Here is a 15,234-nt window from a genome sequence, read left to right as displayed (position 1 = left end):
TTCGAAATCTGTGTTGCACTTTATTAAATTAACTGTCGCATCTTCGGGGGTTTTTTTGTAGGCAACATCTATGCTACCAACAAATCTAAATCGAAAATGCGACACCCAAATTTGATAGCCCGACAACTTATTTTCAAAAGTGCGACAAGTAAATGTGGAAACACTGTACTAGAAATAAAAAGCAAAAAAAAAAAAAAAAAAAAAAATTAATTTGACAAACCAGGTTGTGATTACATTTGTGATATTGTCATATTTACGTCTCCGAGACACCCACTAAACCACCACTGACGCCCCTCTCCCTCCCTTCTCTCTCTCTCTCTCTCTTATTTATATTCCTTTTTCTTCCTTTCTCTCTCTTTCTCTTTCTTCCTTTTTTGCCTTTATATTTTTCTATTCTTACTGTAATGCCATTTTCATCAAACACAGACAATCAACCAAAATCACCAACATCGCCACCAGCAGTAAGACGATCAAACTCTACAATGCCTCGCAAACAAAGACGAAGATCCTGGTTTCAGAATTCTGTCTTCTTTTCATTATTTGCATCTGCGCCTCCTTCGCCGGTACATGAAGTTACCTGTCAAAAACAAAGATCCCATTCACTCGATCCAGACGTAGGAACACACCACAAACCAACCCGATCGCCAACCTTGAATCTGAATCTCGGAAAGTCGACCATTCAGTCCTTTCTCTCAAAGGCTAAACGGTCAAATACCAAACGCTCTCCGACCCAGATCAACGACCCTTCACCAATCGTCTTGGATGAACCGGCGGATTATTTTTCAATCAATACATCGGACCCCACACAAACAGCGGGAACCATAGGAGGTGATGGGGCCAGAAGATACAACCCACAGTTGATATTAACAGATAATGTTCTGGCGTCTGTTCATCCTCTCCAACCTCAGCCACCACCAGCCCATAAATACCATCACCATAAACATGCCTCTGAACCAAACCATTTTCTCAAATCCGATGACGATGAAGTCGACCGAATTCAACTCAAGAACGACCTAGTAAAACTTGCCTTTGAAGGGTAAGATAATAGTAACAGTAACAGTAATAGTAATGGTATTTGATAATGATAATACCTGCGTAAAAATGACGTCTAGATTGTAATCATTATTTTAAACTAAAAAAAATAATATATATATTTATTAATTTATTAATTTATTAATTAATTAATAATGTAATATAAATATAAATATATGTAGAGAGTTCAAATTTCCATTTCGATTCCAGGATCTAAAGAATGGTAGGATACTTGACGTTGGGTGTGGACCTGGATCATGGTGCATTGATATTGCTCGCAAGTACCCATCCGTTCAGGTCATTGGGGTGGATAGCGAAGATATGTTCCCAGATCCAGTAACAGTACCAACAAACTGTCAACTGGTGAGATACAATGTACTCGATGGCCTGAGTGCCTTTGAAGACAATACCCTTGATTTTATCCACATCCGGTTTATGGCCCTGTCATTCACAGTTGACCAATACACCAAAGTAATCAAAGATTGTTGGCGTATCTTACGGCCAGGAGGATACCTTGAGATGATGGAAGCAGACATTACAATATATTCCCCTGGGCCTGTTACAGCCAAGTTTAACAAAGAAGGTAATTTAAAATTCATAAATATATACATATATATATATATATATATATAAGCATCACTCACTCACTCACTTACTCACTTGTATATTTTAGTTGCAACAGTGGCCAATGATCGCGGGTTCAAACCATGGTTAGCACGACAGCTAGCAAACCTGGTTCCAGAAGATGCTCTTAACAGACAAGAAAGATACAGATCCTTGCCATTGGGACTGTGGGGTGGTCGCCTCGGAGTCATGTTCAGGGACGACATGCTTCACATACTAACAAAATGCAAATCTTCCATTCGCGACTTTTACAATCAACCGGCTGAGCCTGAGCAACAAAAAGCCTTTGAACTCGAGCTGGCAGATATATCTCGAGAAATGGAACAATACCACAGCTACAGCAATTTCCACTTTATTACTGTACAGAAACCAGAAAATATTACACAACAACAACAATATCAGCAGCAGCAGCAGCAGCATAATAATAACAATAATCTTAATCTTAATTCTAATAATTCTAATAATAATCTTAATCACAATCTTAATAATACTATAGCCAATAATAATATTAATACTAATACTAATAACAATAATCCTACTACTACTACTACTACCACTACCACTACCACTACCACTACCAATACTAATACTAATACTAATACTAATACTAACTCTACTACTACCATTGCTACTACTACTACCAATAATAATCACTATAACAATTATTATAATAATAGTATTAATAATAACAATATTAATAATCCTTCAATAAAGCAAACCAATATGCGGTGAAGTTTCTTGTTTGCCCAAAAAGAGAAAAAAGCAGTCATATCGAGATCCATCATTTTGTATATAAAAAAAAAAGAACAAGTGTGGTGAAGCATAAAAGGAAAATTCCAAGTTTCTTATATCTCTCTCTCTCTCTCTTCTTTCCTACTGCTATTACTACTACTGCCACTACCACTACTTCTTCTTATTTCTTCATTTATTACCTTTCTCTTTTTTCTTTTTTACTATTTTTATTAATATTTGATGGCAACTGAGGCCAACCAAAGAACACCTTTGCTGGCCGATGGTTCGGGGTCCAAGTCAGCCAAACCACCCGTCAGTCGTCCTCGCGTTAGACGCCGACGGTCTTCGTTTGAAGCCTCTACATACAACTCTACCGGACAACTATTCCAATCTCCTGCAAAAGAAGAACTGAGGACAGAACCTGGTTTGAGTCTTTTACAGATTCTTGCCCTCACACTCTGTATGGCCGGTGTTCAATTTACATGTAAGAAAGCAAAAGGTTACAAAAAGAATACGAGCGATCAATATTCCTGACATCATCTTGCCTTTTATTGATGTTCTTTATTTTATTTGAACTTATTATATATATATATTTGTATGTTTGTGTGTGTGTGATCCAATGACATTCAATACTACTACTACTACTACTACTACTACTATATTATAATTAATATTCTGCAGGGACCGTTGAGCTCTCGTAAGTTATATATCTATATATGTATATTGTGTAAATTTCCAGATCGAGAAGAAAAAAATATATATAGAAATTTCTGACGATGATAATTTTGGCTTATAGATACGGAACCCCTTATTTGCTTTCACTGAACCTCTCCAAGGATCTCACTGCTCTTGTATGGTTAGCAGGTCCATTGTCCGGACTCATCGTCCAACCGGTAAGATATTTTGTGAACCCAAAAATAATAAAGAAAAAAAAATATTCAAAAACATCTATAAAAATCACACTAGGTGATCGGTGCTTTCAGTGACAAGTGTAATTCCAGGTTTGGTAAACGACGCCCATTTATTGTATTGGGTGGCATCTTGACTTGTTTATCAATGATCGGTGTGGCATACGCCAAGGAAATCGGTACCTCTGTGGCTATTCACCTTTACCCCGATGCCAACAACGAGAAATTGTTGAGAGAGGTAAGAATATCAAACATTCTGGGGGAAAAGAGGAGGCATTTGAAAAATAAGAAGGCGAAGAAGAGAAAAAGGGCAAGGGCAAGGGCAAGGGCAAGGGCAAGGGGAAAGGCGAGACAACGAGAGGGAAATAATCACATGACGATATTAATCTTTTCATCTTTTTTTTTCAAACTCGATATAGGTTCAGCGTTACTCCATTGTAGTGGCAGTGACCTCATTTTATTTTCTGGATTTTACCTTGAATGCTGTACAGGCCATTTGTAGAGCTCTTATTCTTGATATTCCACCATTGTGGCAACAAGACTATGCAAACGCATGGAGTGCACGCATGAGCAATTTAGCAATGGTTATTGGCTACTTTGTCGGGTTTTTGGATCTAGTAAAGTACTGTCCCTGGCTGGGTGACTCCCAGATTAAGGCTTTCTGTGTGGTGGCAATCGTTGTATTCCTCTCTACACTTGCTGTAACATGTGTCACTACTGACGAAAAGAAGCTTACCCGAGAAGAACCCGAGGATTTGTAAGTAATTAAATGAAAGAAAAAAGATTGGAACTCATAAGAAGGTGATACTAAAAAATAAAATAAAAAAATGACGGATATGTTAGGCCATGGTACAATACCTTTCTTTACATCTGGCGCGCCTTCCGCTTCTTGCCACGACCTATCCAGACACTCTGCAACACACAATTCTTTGCCTGGATGGGATGGTTTCCATTTCTGTTTTACAGGTATATACATACATATTTACACGGACTTACATATAATAAACATAATGCGTTATTATTCACAGCACCCAGTGGGTCTCGGATCTCTACTTTATTGCTAACCCACCACAAGAAGGTGACGATTGGGCAGAGGGTACTCGGGCAGGGTCATTTGCTCTTTTGTGTTATTCGCTCGTGTCTGTCGTTGCCGGTATTGTGGTCCCTGATCTGTCAGCAAGATTCGAAAAGGTCAAGATCTTCTCACTCCTAAATATCTACACCATCTCTCACCTCATTGTTGCCGGTGCCCTTCTTTCAGCATGGTTTGTAAGATCTGTCACGGCTGCCACCGTCGTCCTGGCCATAATGGGTATCCCTTGGGCAATCGTTCTCTGGGTTCCGTTTTCCTTGGTGGGTGAGTATGTGAGTTTTGAAGACGAGCGCCGCCAAATTGCAGCAGCCGCCGCAGACCAAACCCAAAACCTCACAAATCATCCTTCACCATCATCATCGACTGTCGTACGACTTGAAGAGCAGAAAGAGGAGTTTGATGCTGGCATGATTCTGGGCGTACACAACATGTACATCGTCTTTCCTCAATTCGCAGTCGCCATCATCTCCTCGGCAATTTTTGCTGCAGCGGACACAATTCATGACGGAGACAATGAATCTTCTAGTATTGCTCCTGTCCTGGCATTTGGTGGTTTGATGGCACTTGTTGCAGCTGGTTTCAGTAGATATGTAATCCGTGTAGGATAAATTATTATTAATATTATATATATATATGTTTGTTCTTTTGCTTAATATCCCTTCTTTTATATATATATATATATACCATCCTTGTATTCTTTATCCAATATATAAAAGCCCTCACTTGCAATATTCCCGGATTTTACACATCAAATTTGATAAAAATAACGAAAATAATAATAATATTATCAAATTACTATAAAGTTAGTTCTGTATATAAAATGTGTTTGTAAAGAAATATATATCCAATTAATATATTATAAGAGGAATTATACAGAAATACAGTGCCTTCGTTACTCTTGTCTTAATCTGCAGCCATTAGAGCATCTTCAGCAGTAACTTTTATCCCGACTTTTATATCGCATTTGGACTTTTATCTAAAGTTAATTTCCCAGCAGTTCCTTTTATTTTATTTTATGAAAAGTTTATGGTCCTAAATTTTATCTAGCTGCTATATTTGACAGGGATTTAAAAGTTCTAGCTGAAAGCACTCTCAAAATTTATTTAAAAGTTAGAGAAAAAATTAACTGCTGGGCGGGGTGGCTTTTTTTATGTAAAAGTGACAATTTTTGATCCCAGATAAAATAAAAGTTAGCCGACTGCTGAAGATGCTCTAAAATTGAGTATTGGAGATGCTCTAACGATTCATAATAGGGTGTTTCAGCAGTTTTAGATGTTTAGATTTTACTTTTGCGGTAACTCAATACGTGAGCCAATGATAATTGATATGAAAATAAAGCTGTAGAAAGCTTTCGTATTTCTTTTTGCTCTTAATTTTATTTTCTTATGAAATATTCATAGGCAAAATTGGAGAATCTAAATTTGCATTCTATAAACAACTAAGGGTAGTCCTTAGTTGTTTATAGATTGAAAATATCTCAAATTTAGATTAGTAAGAGCCAATCATTTAACAAATTAAACCACCGCAAAAGTAAAATATAAACATCTAAAACTGCTGAAACACCCTAATATATCTTTTTATTTTTATTTTTTGGTAAGGTGATAAGACAATAATATACTCTCCATTATATAAGCAAAATAGAGACTCTTGCTAGTTTCACCCATATTTTCTAATTTATTCTGTACACCTTTGAATCGTACAATACGAAGAATATTTGAAACTAATCTCCCGCCCAACACAGGGTATCCCTAAATTTTAATATTTATACATATCGTGTCCCTAGAACAAGTAAAATTTAAAAGCGTCGTGTCCAACCCAAACCTTGTGTTCTTCGAATTAATAAAAATAAAGCGTTGTGCCCATCACCAAAAGTAGTGTCCGTAGAATTAGTAAAAATAAAACGTCGTGTTCAGGATCTACAATTTTACCTGGTCCCTAAGAATTTGTAATAATTCGCTTTTATGTATACTTATCATACGAATTAGCCCTAACATGTTTTATAAAAACGTGAATATCCTATTTACTAGCTTTTTTAACAGTTTGCTGATTTTTTTTTTTACCTTATAGTTTGAAGACTACGGTCCTGGTCTTTTTTTTTTGAGGGGGAGCTTAGGAAATACAGGCACGCATTTTTATCCTTTATTTCATAGAGATAACCTAATATTCAGGATTACTCATTTTCATTCTTTGCGAAATTGAAGTGAATGCTTTTATTTGTATTCATAAATATTTGCAAAGAGCAATCATAGCATAATACTCAAGTTAAAAGAAAAAATAATGATAGAGAAATCCATAAAATGTGTGTATGGGTGTATGGACATATGTTTTTTTTTTAAAAAAAAAATTCCATTTCCATTTCATTCATTTTGTTACCTTGGAAATCTTGCATGCACCAAATTCAGTCCCAGTCCCCAAAGTGGTCCAGTCACATCAGGAGGGGGGCGTGCTCACTAAGACGGTGAGCAATATGCGAAAACCGGAATACGTAAATCACCCATGAATGGGAGATACCTTTTTTTGATGGATTTCTGTTCACAGCGCATTAATGGCAGATATTAAACGATTTGTCTTTGTTGAACGAAAACGGGTTCTCACCATAGCTGCCACATGCGGTCTAGGAATTGTCTCAGAAAAAGAAGAATTGCAAGGATACCAGATCTACATTGTAGAACAATGGTAAAATATGAATAAGAGGAGAAAGAAGAATGTATAGCAGCAACGAAAACAGTAGTGATTTTAATAATAAAGTACCAAAAAGTTTAAGAGAAAAATGCTTATAATATCAATCGGTAATAAATAATTGGTAATGAACACAAAATATGCTTCATTAGGATGTGCGATCGTACCATGCCTTCGAATACAGTCAAGGTATTCACTGGAGACCCAACCCACAAGGTATATATATATATATATATGCTAGAGAATTAGAAAAAAAAGTGTTTGATAAAAGCTTCTTTCTCTTTTTTTTTCCAAATCTCATATATGCAATATTTTGTAGATTGATGTATGCGTTATTGCCATGACCTCCGCCGACTTGCAACATCCTAGACCAGAAATTAAACCATTCTTTGATACTGGCATGCCTTTAAAATTCAAATCTGTATGGTTTAATTTTTGTTATATATAAAAGAAAAAGAGATTTTTTTGATATTATATATATATATATATGTATATATAATCGATGTGCTAACCATGTATTTCTATCTATGTGGGCGTATATTAGACACCTCAAGGAGACATTACGTTAACAGATCCAAGTGAACTTCCTTATGATATGGATATGGTACTAGTACCAAATGGAGATTTCGATGGCTGGGTCAAGCAAGCATATGTTAATATCAATCTTCGGCGATCGAATTGCACTGGTCGAAGTGCACTTAACTTACGGAAGCCAAAGTAAACATCTTTTCTTCTTTTTCTTCTTTTTTTTTATGAACAAGCACACTTAATACTTGGTTAAATATACATGTCATGTTTAAATTTGCGACACAAATAATAATTTTGCGTTGTTTTGCATACGCATAGTCCAGCATCGGAAGAGAAGTTTAGGTCAATCTACAAAATCTCTGACGCTGTTCACTTTGAAGACGCTGTAATCAATCTAGTAATTCTTGCTCAAATTGCACTTTATCTCTTCAAGTTGCTTCCGAGAGATTACATTGATGGGTTGGTATGCAACGACACCATTAATGCCTTTCGAGAGTTTTACTTGAACTACCATCCTCACAAGTCATCAGAGGTATATAAAACACACATAATATTCAGTAATGCTGGATAAAATATCGAGAAACTAAAAAACTAAAAACAAAAACAAAAATTCCAAGTATCAAATCAAGGAATTCTGGATGGAACCTCATCTCTTAACAGCTCTTATCACAAAAATTATTGTATGCAGAAATAAACTCCAAACTTATGGATTTACGGTAAAAGAAAGAAATATATATATTCTATCTGATTGTTTTACTTATATTTACACTTATATTTCTCAGGCAGTTAAAGATCCATTCACTGAATTCGAGACATTTCGATACGATATTGAAGAATTCCAGGTAAGCTAAAGCAAAAATGTACCTGTGTTCATACGCTTTATTTTACTATATTCAGATATTGATTTCTCACACTACAATTTTAGCGAGTCAAAAATCTAAAAAGAACGAGACTGATAGATCTAGAGACACTCGAGAAATTGAATGAATATTCTCTTAGTCAACTGAAAGTGCGAAAAGTCCTAAAATCTAAATTAGAAGACATATCAGGTGCAAATAACTTGCCTCTATTCGTCGAATCGTCAGACCCAGAAGTATTTCGTCGACACGCCACTCTTGACTCACTAAGACTTGTATGGAGACCTCGCATGAAAAATGGATTTGGAAGTGATAACGAGCGACAAACAAACGAGTTTATGCACATGATAAAAGGCGTATCTGCAAGAACGGTAATTGATTTCTTAATTTTTATGAGTTTAAAACAGAAACAAAAAATATATATATATTAACATTAAATAGAGCAGAACCACTGGAGCAGCAGCAGAGATCCTATCAAAAGTAGCAAAGTAAAGAAGGAGAATACATGACTCATACAATATAACATGGTATAATGATATTAATCTAATGCTTATAGTTCGTTGCCTTGGACTACAGGCGCAGAACAAAAGCAGCCGAAAGAGCACCGAAGTCGCCTATCACATAAAAAACCAACTGTAAAGATACCAGCTATTGCTCAGCAAGTAATTACTTTAGCCAAGCCTGCTCCCAGCAATCAACAACATGTACCGCAATTACACCCAATGAAAACAACAAGTTCTCTCGGTCAGATAGTTGAAGAAGATTCTGAAGTACCAAAGTCAGTGCCTGGAAGAAAGGCGTCACCTTTATCCATGGAAACCTACCCATCTTCTGATGAGGATATGTACACATACAGGTAATTCGTAATTTGATTTGAAAGCTGGGTTATTTACATTAATACGGATATTTTCTGTAGCCAACAATCAACTGCAGATAACACCTCTTCAAAGGGTATTTCAGAACACACTGCACAAGGTATATAATAAACTGATAGTTTATTATAAATGCTCACACAAGCCGATTGTTTTGTTTCTACATACTGTAAATAACCTAGACCTTCCTTCCTTTGTCCGTGCTCATCCTCCACACTTCCTCACCCAAGCAGATTCATATTCCCAGAATCTTTCATTCCAACATGTACACTCTAATTCTGCTGATATTCTCCACAAAAAAACCATATCTAATGATACAACTCATGAAGCACCTAAACGCCTGCGCTCTGTTTCTGATAGTGCCATCAGAAGTAGTGCGTACACCCATCATGGCTCTCAATCTTCGACTTCCATTCAATCTTCGCCAATATCTCCTCAATTTTCCTCTCCTGTCTTCTTGCACCAGCCCAACCACCCACTTTCCCGTAATCGAGCTTATTCACTCATCATCCCATCACAAAATAACAATAATATTACAGAAACCATGCTATCTAATCGGCCGTCAATTTATATGGATGTCAAAACATATTTGTCTTATGAGCGGCTGAAGAAACAACACACGGCTCTTGAAAAAACCTACCATCAATTACAAAATATGGCACGCGAATATGAAAAGACTGCACACCAGTTGCGTGCTACTCATCAGCGACGATTTAAAGAGTTTGACAAAATTCAGTCTAATGCGCGCAAGGTGATGGACGATCAGCAGGAGACAGAGAGACGACTAAAATCCGTAGAAGAAGACAGTGCTAAACTTCATTATGAGCTCAATGTCTTGAATGACTATTTGAAAGACATGGAAGACAATGTGTCTATGTTTTACGGGAAGATCGGAATGTTAGAGCGTAAGATGGATGACTCCCAGCAGTCAATCACAACCATGTTGATTATTGGAAACTACTTTCGATATTATTGGCGAAAGGCCCGGAATTTTCTTGGATTATAGTGACCGATAATATTTTGGATTCCAAACAATACCCCCCCTCTTTTAAAGAATACTATTCTATTCTGTTAAATATCATTTCTTAAAAATATAGATACGCAAACGAAAATACTCAAACTTACACACTTACATACTTACATACCTATACACATACATATTCATATTCATATACACTTCTAAATAATACTCTTTTATTAATATTAATATTTTTTTTGTTTCAATTTTTTTTAAAGAAAATCCACTCGTAATATATAATTATATAATTATATAATATTATACTTTCTTTTGTTTTGTTGGTCTTTCTGAATCACACTTTTCACTAGGTCGTTTCTTGACCTTTGCTTTTCGCCATCGATCAACAACGTTCTGGATACGTTTGCTTTTGTGAAGACGAGTTTTGTGTGGCGTCTGATACTCGTCTTTTTCTAATGGGCTAATAAACCTATTGATAGTAGACTGTGTGCCCAATGTCTACTCATATCACATATGCGTATAACATGGATAAACATTACAGTTTTCAAAGTTAATATCATTATATCAATCTATCCATAGACATTGTTTCTTACCGCTCGTTGATTCATTTGGCGTATAACGGGAAGTAAAAATTCGTCTGTTTTACTGTCAGGCCACCCGAATGCTTCCATAAGAAACAAGCGTAGGGTATCTAATTCGGGCATCTTCCATTCGGGAATACTTGGATGACGATCAACTTTGGGATTATAATACGCGTCTTTCACCGATGAATCAGGAAAATTATCTGGTATCTCTAGCTCTCCGTGCTTCTTTCTCTACACAAACAATCAAGTAAATAAACATTAGTATCGTTTGTGAGCTATATGTCTATATAAACATACAAATCTGCGTTGAAATGCTGTCGTGTCATTGCCCTGCCGATACCAATCTCGGAACCTTTCAAGAGGAGCTTCGAGTGGTTCATTTTCATCAATTGCATAATCTGCATCAATAGGGGCCGAGAACTCGGCCAAGAGCTCCAGTGCTGTAACAGGCCCGATTCCTGGAATACCGGTAGTGTAATCACTTCCAAGAAAGAAAGAGATTTGGATCAACTTGCGCCTATCGAGCTGCATTTCCCGTTTAATGTCTTGCATATTATAAATTTCGGCATATTTTTGTTGACTAAAGAGGTTCTTGTAAACACATGTTCCTCCAAAAAGAAATACATCAGAATCGTCTGTAATGATTCCTTCGATCGCAGATGATTCGAGAAGAGCAGCGCATTGAGCCTCTGCTTCCATCGGAGACACTATAAACGGAATTCCAAACAATCGTAGCAGTTCCTGATAATTATTATGATTATTATGCTTGTTATTGGATAGAACATACTGCTGTACGGGTGGGTTATATTTGATACTGTTATAACCCAAGTTTATGCAAGTGTAAGGACACTCTAATTTACCTGTATATCCTGAATCATGTTTTGTGTGATTTCATCAGATAAACCTTTCTTTTTGCTTAATTGAAGATTGAGTTTCTCCATATCATCATCAAGCTCTTTACGCACACTCTCAATATCTTTGGTCTTTATGTCAGAAATAAAACGTGCATATTCATTTTGCTCTTCATCCATATCAATAATCTGTTCTTCATCCGGATCATCTTCATCACTTTCGTCTAGAGCATCAATATTCTCTTTGGGTTTCTCCTCGGATTTAGATTTTATGATCTGCTCAAAATCTGTCTCGACATTTTCTTTAGGTTCAAGATACTCTAACTTTACATCCGAGATTGGCTTGTGTTTTATGTCCTCGGAAATAAAATTCTCGGTCAGACTAGATTCAATATCAAAATCTGGACCATCTTGAGCTTTTGGTTGGACTTCGTTAGTGCCCCCAGGCTCTTTCCTGGACTGAGGATCTTCTTCTGCAAAGTCTTCAGTAGTAGGGACTTTATCGCCAAGTATAGAAGAGACCAGGTCAACCGATCCTTTGTATAAAGTATCCGATTGAGCACCGACAGTGGGAGGAATGGGCAAAGACGTTGCTTCTTCAAATCTCATTTCGCCTTCTTCGTCTTCATCTTCGTCCAACACCATTGCGTCTTTGTCAATTATCAAAGAGTCCTGTGGTAATGATTCTGCATATTCGAGAAATGATATGTTTTCTTCCATGTGTGATTTCCATGCAATGACAGATTCCAACATACGAATATGAAAAGTATGAGCTTCAATAGACAGTTCATTACTATCTCTTGTCTTTCCAAGAGACTTTTGAACCGAGTCTCGTTGAGATTTTATAGTATTGACTGGGTCAGTAAATACAGCATTGTGAATCAGTTGCTTGTGTTCATCGTTGAATGAATGCATATATATAAAAGAATCCGGAACTCGTGATAGCCACAGATTGTAGAGTTCTCTTGCACTTAAATTTTCTTCGTCAATTTCTTCTGATTTGGTTTCTTTTGGCTTGGTTTCTTCTTCAAAAGAAATTATATTATTTCCATAGATTTTTTCCAGGACGTGTTGCATTGTCTCATCATCTTGGGCATATGCATCCATATCATCGAGAAGAGAGATTTGTTGCTGTGGTTGTGGTTGTGGTTGTGTTCGTGCATCGGATATAGGTTTTGAAGGAATGTCAAACAAGGGCTCATCATCTGTATCGTTTGCATCCATCGATTGAAAATTTGCGGGAATATCATTAGATAAGGCGTCTTCATTTTCATTCTCGTCTTCTTCCTTCTCTTCATCTTCATCATTAAAGAATCCTGTCATCATGGCAGCAAGTTCTGGGTTTGCCATTATGGCGTCTTTTACTTTGTCTGATGTGCTATATCAGACACATCATACCGTTATTGGCTTTATTTGCCGGTATTCTATCGTATATATATATGTATGTATGTATGTATATATGCATAATATGATATAGATTATGCTTACCTAGGAACCACCACTTCCATCTCTTCGTCCACTTCATCCTCTTCATTGATTTCATTGCTTTTACTGTCATCATCATTTTCATCGCTTTTGTTGCTTTTGTCATCTTTTACAACAGTAGATTCTGGAGTCAATAGACCAGGTAATCGCCACCCTAGCCCTTCATCAGGATTCTCGTTTTTGTACAGAATATAGGCGCGTCCTCGTTCACTTGCGATACGTAAAGGGGTTGCCTCGTCATTTTTTAGTGCTGGAGAATTCATGGTCAGTAACCGCTGTGTCATTTCATTTCTGTGAGCCAATTGTTTGATTTGTTGCTTTGAAAAATCTAATGGATCTTTAGAATTCTTTAGCATTTGATCCAGGCGATCCCACGAAGTCTGGCGTGATCTTATCATGATATCTTGGATGATTTCGTATTGTATTTCATGCGGAAGCGATTGGAATACATCTGAATCAAAGTCAATTTCTGAGGGTTTGAATTCCTTGACAAACGATGCAATCTCTTCGTGGGTTGCCAATCGCTGATCAAAGTCGGCTGGTTTTTTGGTAGCTTTTGGAAGATCATAGGGATCATTGAGATGCCGTTGTTGGAGACTTTTTACAACAGTTGATGTTACCGATGAATTCAATTCTTTAGGTTGGTTGGTTTTTTCTGCATTTTCGTTACGTCTACCAGAAATAAGAAAAGGTATAGAGTTAGAAGGGACATTAAGACGTTATAATATTTCTTTATATAATAAAGTAACAGAGAAAATCAAAAACAACAAGGCAAGGCAAAGCAAAGCGCCTACCTCTTTTCTTCTTCTAACAAGATTCTGGATTTCATCTGGGCGCTCAAAATTTTTCCTGCCACCTGCTTCATACTCGTTAATGCGCCCTCTCGTCTTAACCGTCTTTCTCTCTATTAACAAAATATAAATTATTATTATTATTATTTTTTAAAGAAAAAAAAAAGGTAGCCCATATATTGTACTCAATTATACATATACAAATATATAATTATATAATTATATTATAGAAGAGGCCTACAATGACATGCTTTTTGAGATCAGGTACACCTCCATCAAACACAAAAATAGGCTTTATATTGAAAAATAAGAGTTTGCAGATTCGTCGAAAGAATCCAAGGAGATGGGCATTGTGCATTGGATTCCCTTGTTTGTCGCGCATCGATCGTACGAATTGATACATCCAAATGCTTGCATCGACTGCTAATTTACGATTGCGCAGTGATTCGAGTTGACATGGACGTGCTGCGGGAGCAGTAAGTGTCCAAAGATTCTGAACACCCATTTACTTTATCTTAATATTTTTCTCGTTATTATTATTCTTATTCTTTTAGATATATACAAAAAAAAATCTTTTCTATGTCAAGTGTGATATATTCATAAAAGACAAAGGCAAGGTAGGAATATCTTGTAAATTATAATTTTTTTTTAAAAAAATTATATTATATTATATTTTAAAGAATAACTACTATACATATATAGAGATTAGTTTAATAATAAAATGGAAAATTATCTCATAGATATTACACCAATTGAGGTACTCGAAAGTACATTGTCTATCAAATCCCTACAAACTATCTATATATACTAGAAGAAGAAGAAGCTTTCTTTTTTCATATTCATATATGTATATTATAAAATTGGTGTATTTGTCTACCAAAGATGTCTATTGAAATGTTGCTCAAATAAACTTGGTTTGGATATCTTGTGCTAATAAGCACTATTACTATTACCATTTTATTCAATTGTTTCAATATATATATATTTGATTTCGATCCAGTAAGGACTGTAACTACATCACTGATTACTCTGGTCAATAATTGTTTTGTATGTACCTATGTTATATTGATATCTTTTGGTATTTTGGGCTGATAAGATCGCGGGAATTTTATCCAAGATATTTCCTTTTCTGTCAAGTTTGCGTAATTTGACCTTTTTTTTAAAAAAAAACTGCCTTTTGGATGTACTACTTTACTTCCCCCCCCCCCCCCCCCCCCCCCCC

General features: G+C 36.2%; 4 protein-coding genes across 4 annotated transcripts; 3 read left to right on the top strand and 1 right to left on the bottom strand.

Annotated features, from left to right (window-relative positions):
* Positions 1–361: 361 nt before the first annotated feature.
* PHYBLDRAFT_180494 (hypothetical protein) lies at positions 362–2,388 on the top strand (the record flags this gene model as incomplete). Its single annotated transcript, XM_018438328.1, has 3 exons — positions 362–1,036; positions 1,215–1,615; positions 1,706–2,388. The coding sequence occupies exons 1-3, from the start codon at positions 405–407 to the stop codon at positions 2,386–2,388; spliced, it is 1,716 nt and encodes a 571-aa protein (XP_018294073.1). The 5' UTR covers positions 362–404.
* Positions 2,389–2,531: 143 nt separating this feature from the next.
* Positions 2,532–5,186, top strand: PHYBLDRAFT_132117 (hypothetical protein). The gene is made up of 7 exons (XM_018429469.1): positions 2,532–2,872; positions 3,070–3,085; positions 3,185–3,281; positions 3,355–3,534; positions 3,722–4,053; positions 4,140–4,262; positions 4,325–5,186. Exons 1-7 carry the CDS (start codon positions 2,629–2,631, stop codon positions 4,995–4,997), a joined length of 1,665 nt encoding a protein of 554 aa, XP_018294072.1. The 5' UTR covers positions 2,532–2,628; the 3' UTR covers positions 4,998–5,186.
* Positions 5,187–6,934: 1,748 nt separating this feature from the next.
* Positions 6,935–10,441, top strand: PHYBLDRAFT_180492 (hypothetical protein; the record flags this gene model as incomplete). Its single annotated transcript, XM_018438327.1, has 12 exons — positions 6,935–7,065; positions 7,221–7,284; positions 7,388–7,489; positions 7,613–7,785; positions 7,915–8,128; positions 8,214–8,312; positions 8,379–8,438; positions 8,522–8,824; positions 8,895–8,941; positions 9,010–9,309; positions 9,370–9,428; positions 9,508–10,441. The coding sequence occupies 12 exons, from the start codon at positions 6,935–6,937 to the stop codon at positions 10,329–10,331; spliced, it is 2,376 nt and encodes a 791-aa protein (XP_018294071.1). The 3' UTR covers positions 10,332–10,441.
* Positions 10,442–10,498: 57 nt separating this feature from the next.
* PHYBLDRAFT_180491 (hypothetical protein) lies at positions 10,499–14,612 on the bottom strand. The gene is made up of 7 exons (XM_018438326.1): positions 14,254–14,612; positions 14,016–14,125; positions 13,225–13,893; positions 11,746–13,114; positions 11,183–11,626; positions 10,895–11,116; positions 10,499–10,799 (listed from the first exon to the last, which is right to left on the bottom strand). Exons 1-7 carry the CDS (start codon positions 14,515–14,517, stop codon positions 10,602–10,604), a joined length of 3,276 nt encoding a protein of 1,091 aa, XP_018294070.1. The 5' UTR covers positions 14,518–14,612; the 3' UTR covers positions 10,499–10,601.
* Between the last annotated feature and the right edge of the window lie 622 nt (positions 14,613–15,234).

This window comes from Phycomyces blakesleeanus (assembly GCF_001638985.1).
Source record: "Phycomyces blakesleeanus NRRL 1555(-) unplaced genomic scaffold PHYBLscaffold_6, whole genome shotgun sequence".
Lineage (NCBI taxonomy): Eukaryota > Fungi > Mucoromycota > Mucoromycetes > Mucorales > Phycomycetaceae > Phycomyces > Phycomyces blakesleeanus.
The sequence above is the reverse complement of the archived record's forward strand: the minus strand, read 5'-3'. Positions and strand labels throughout refer to the sequence as shown.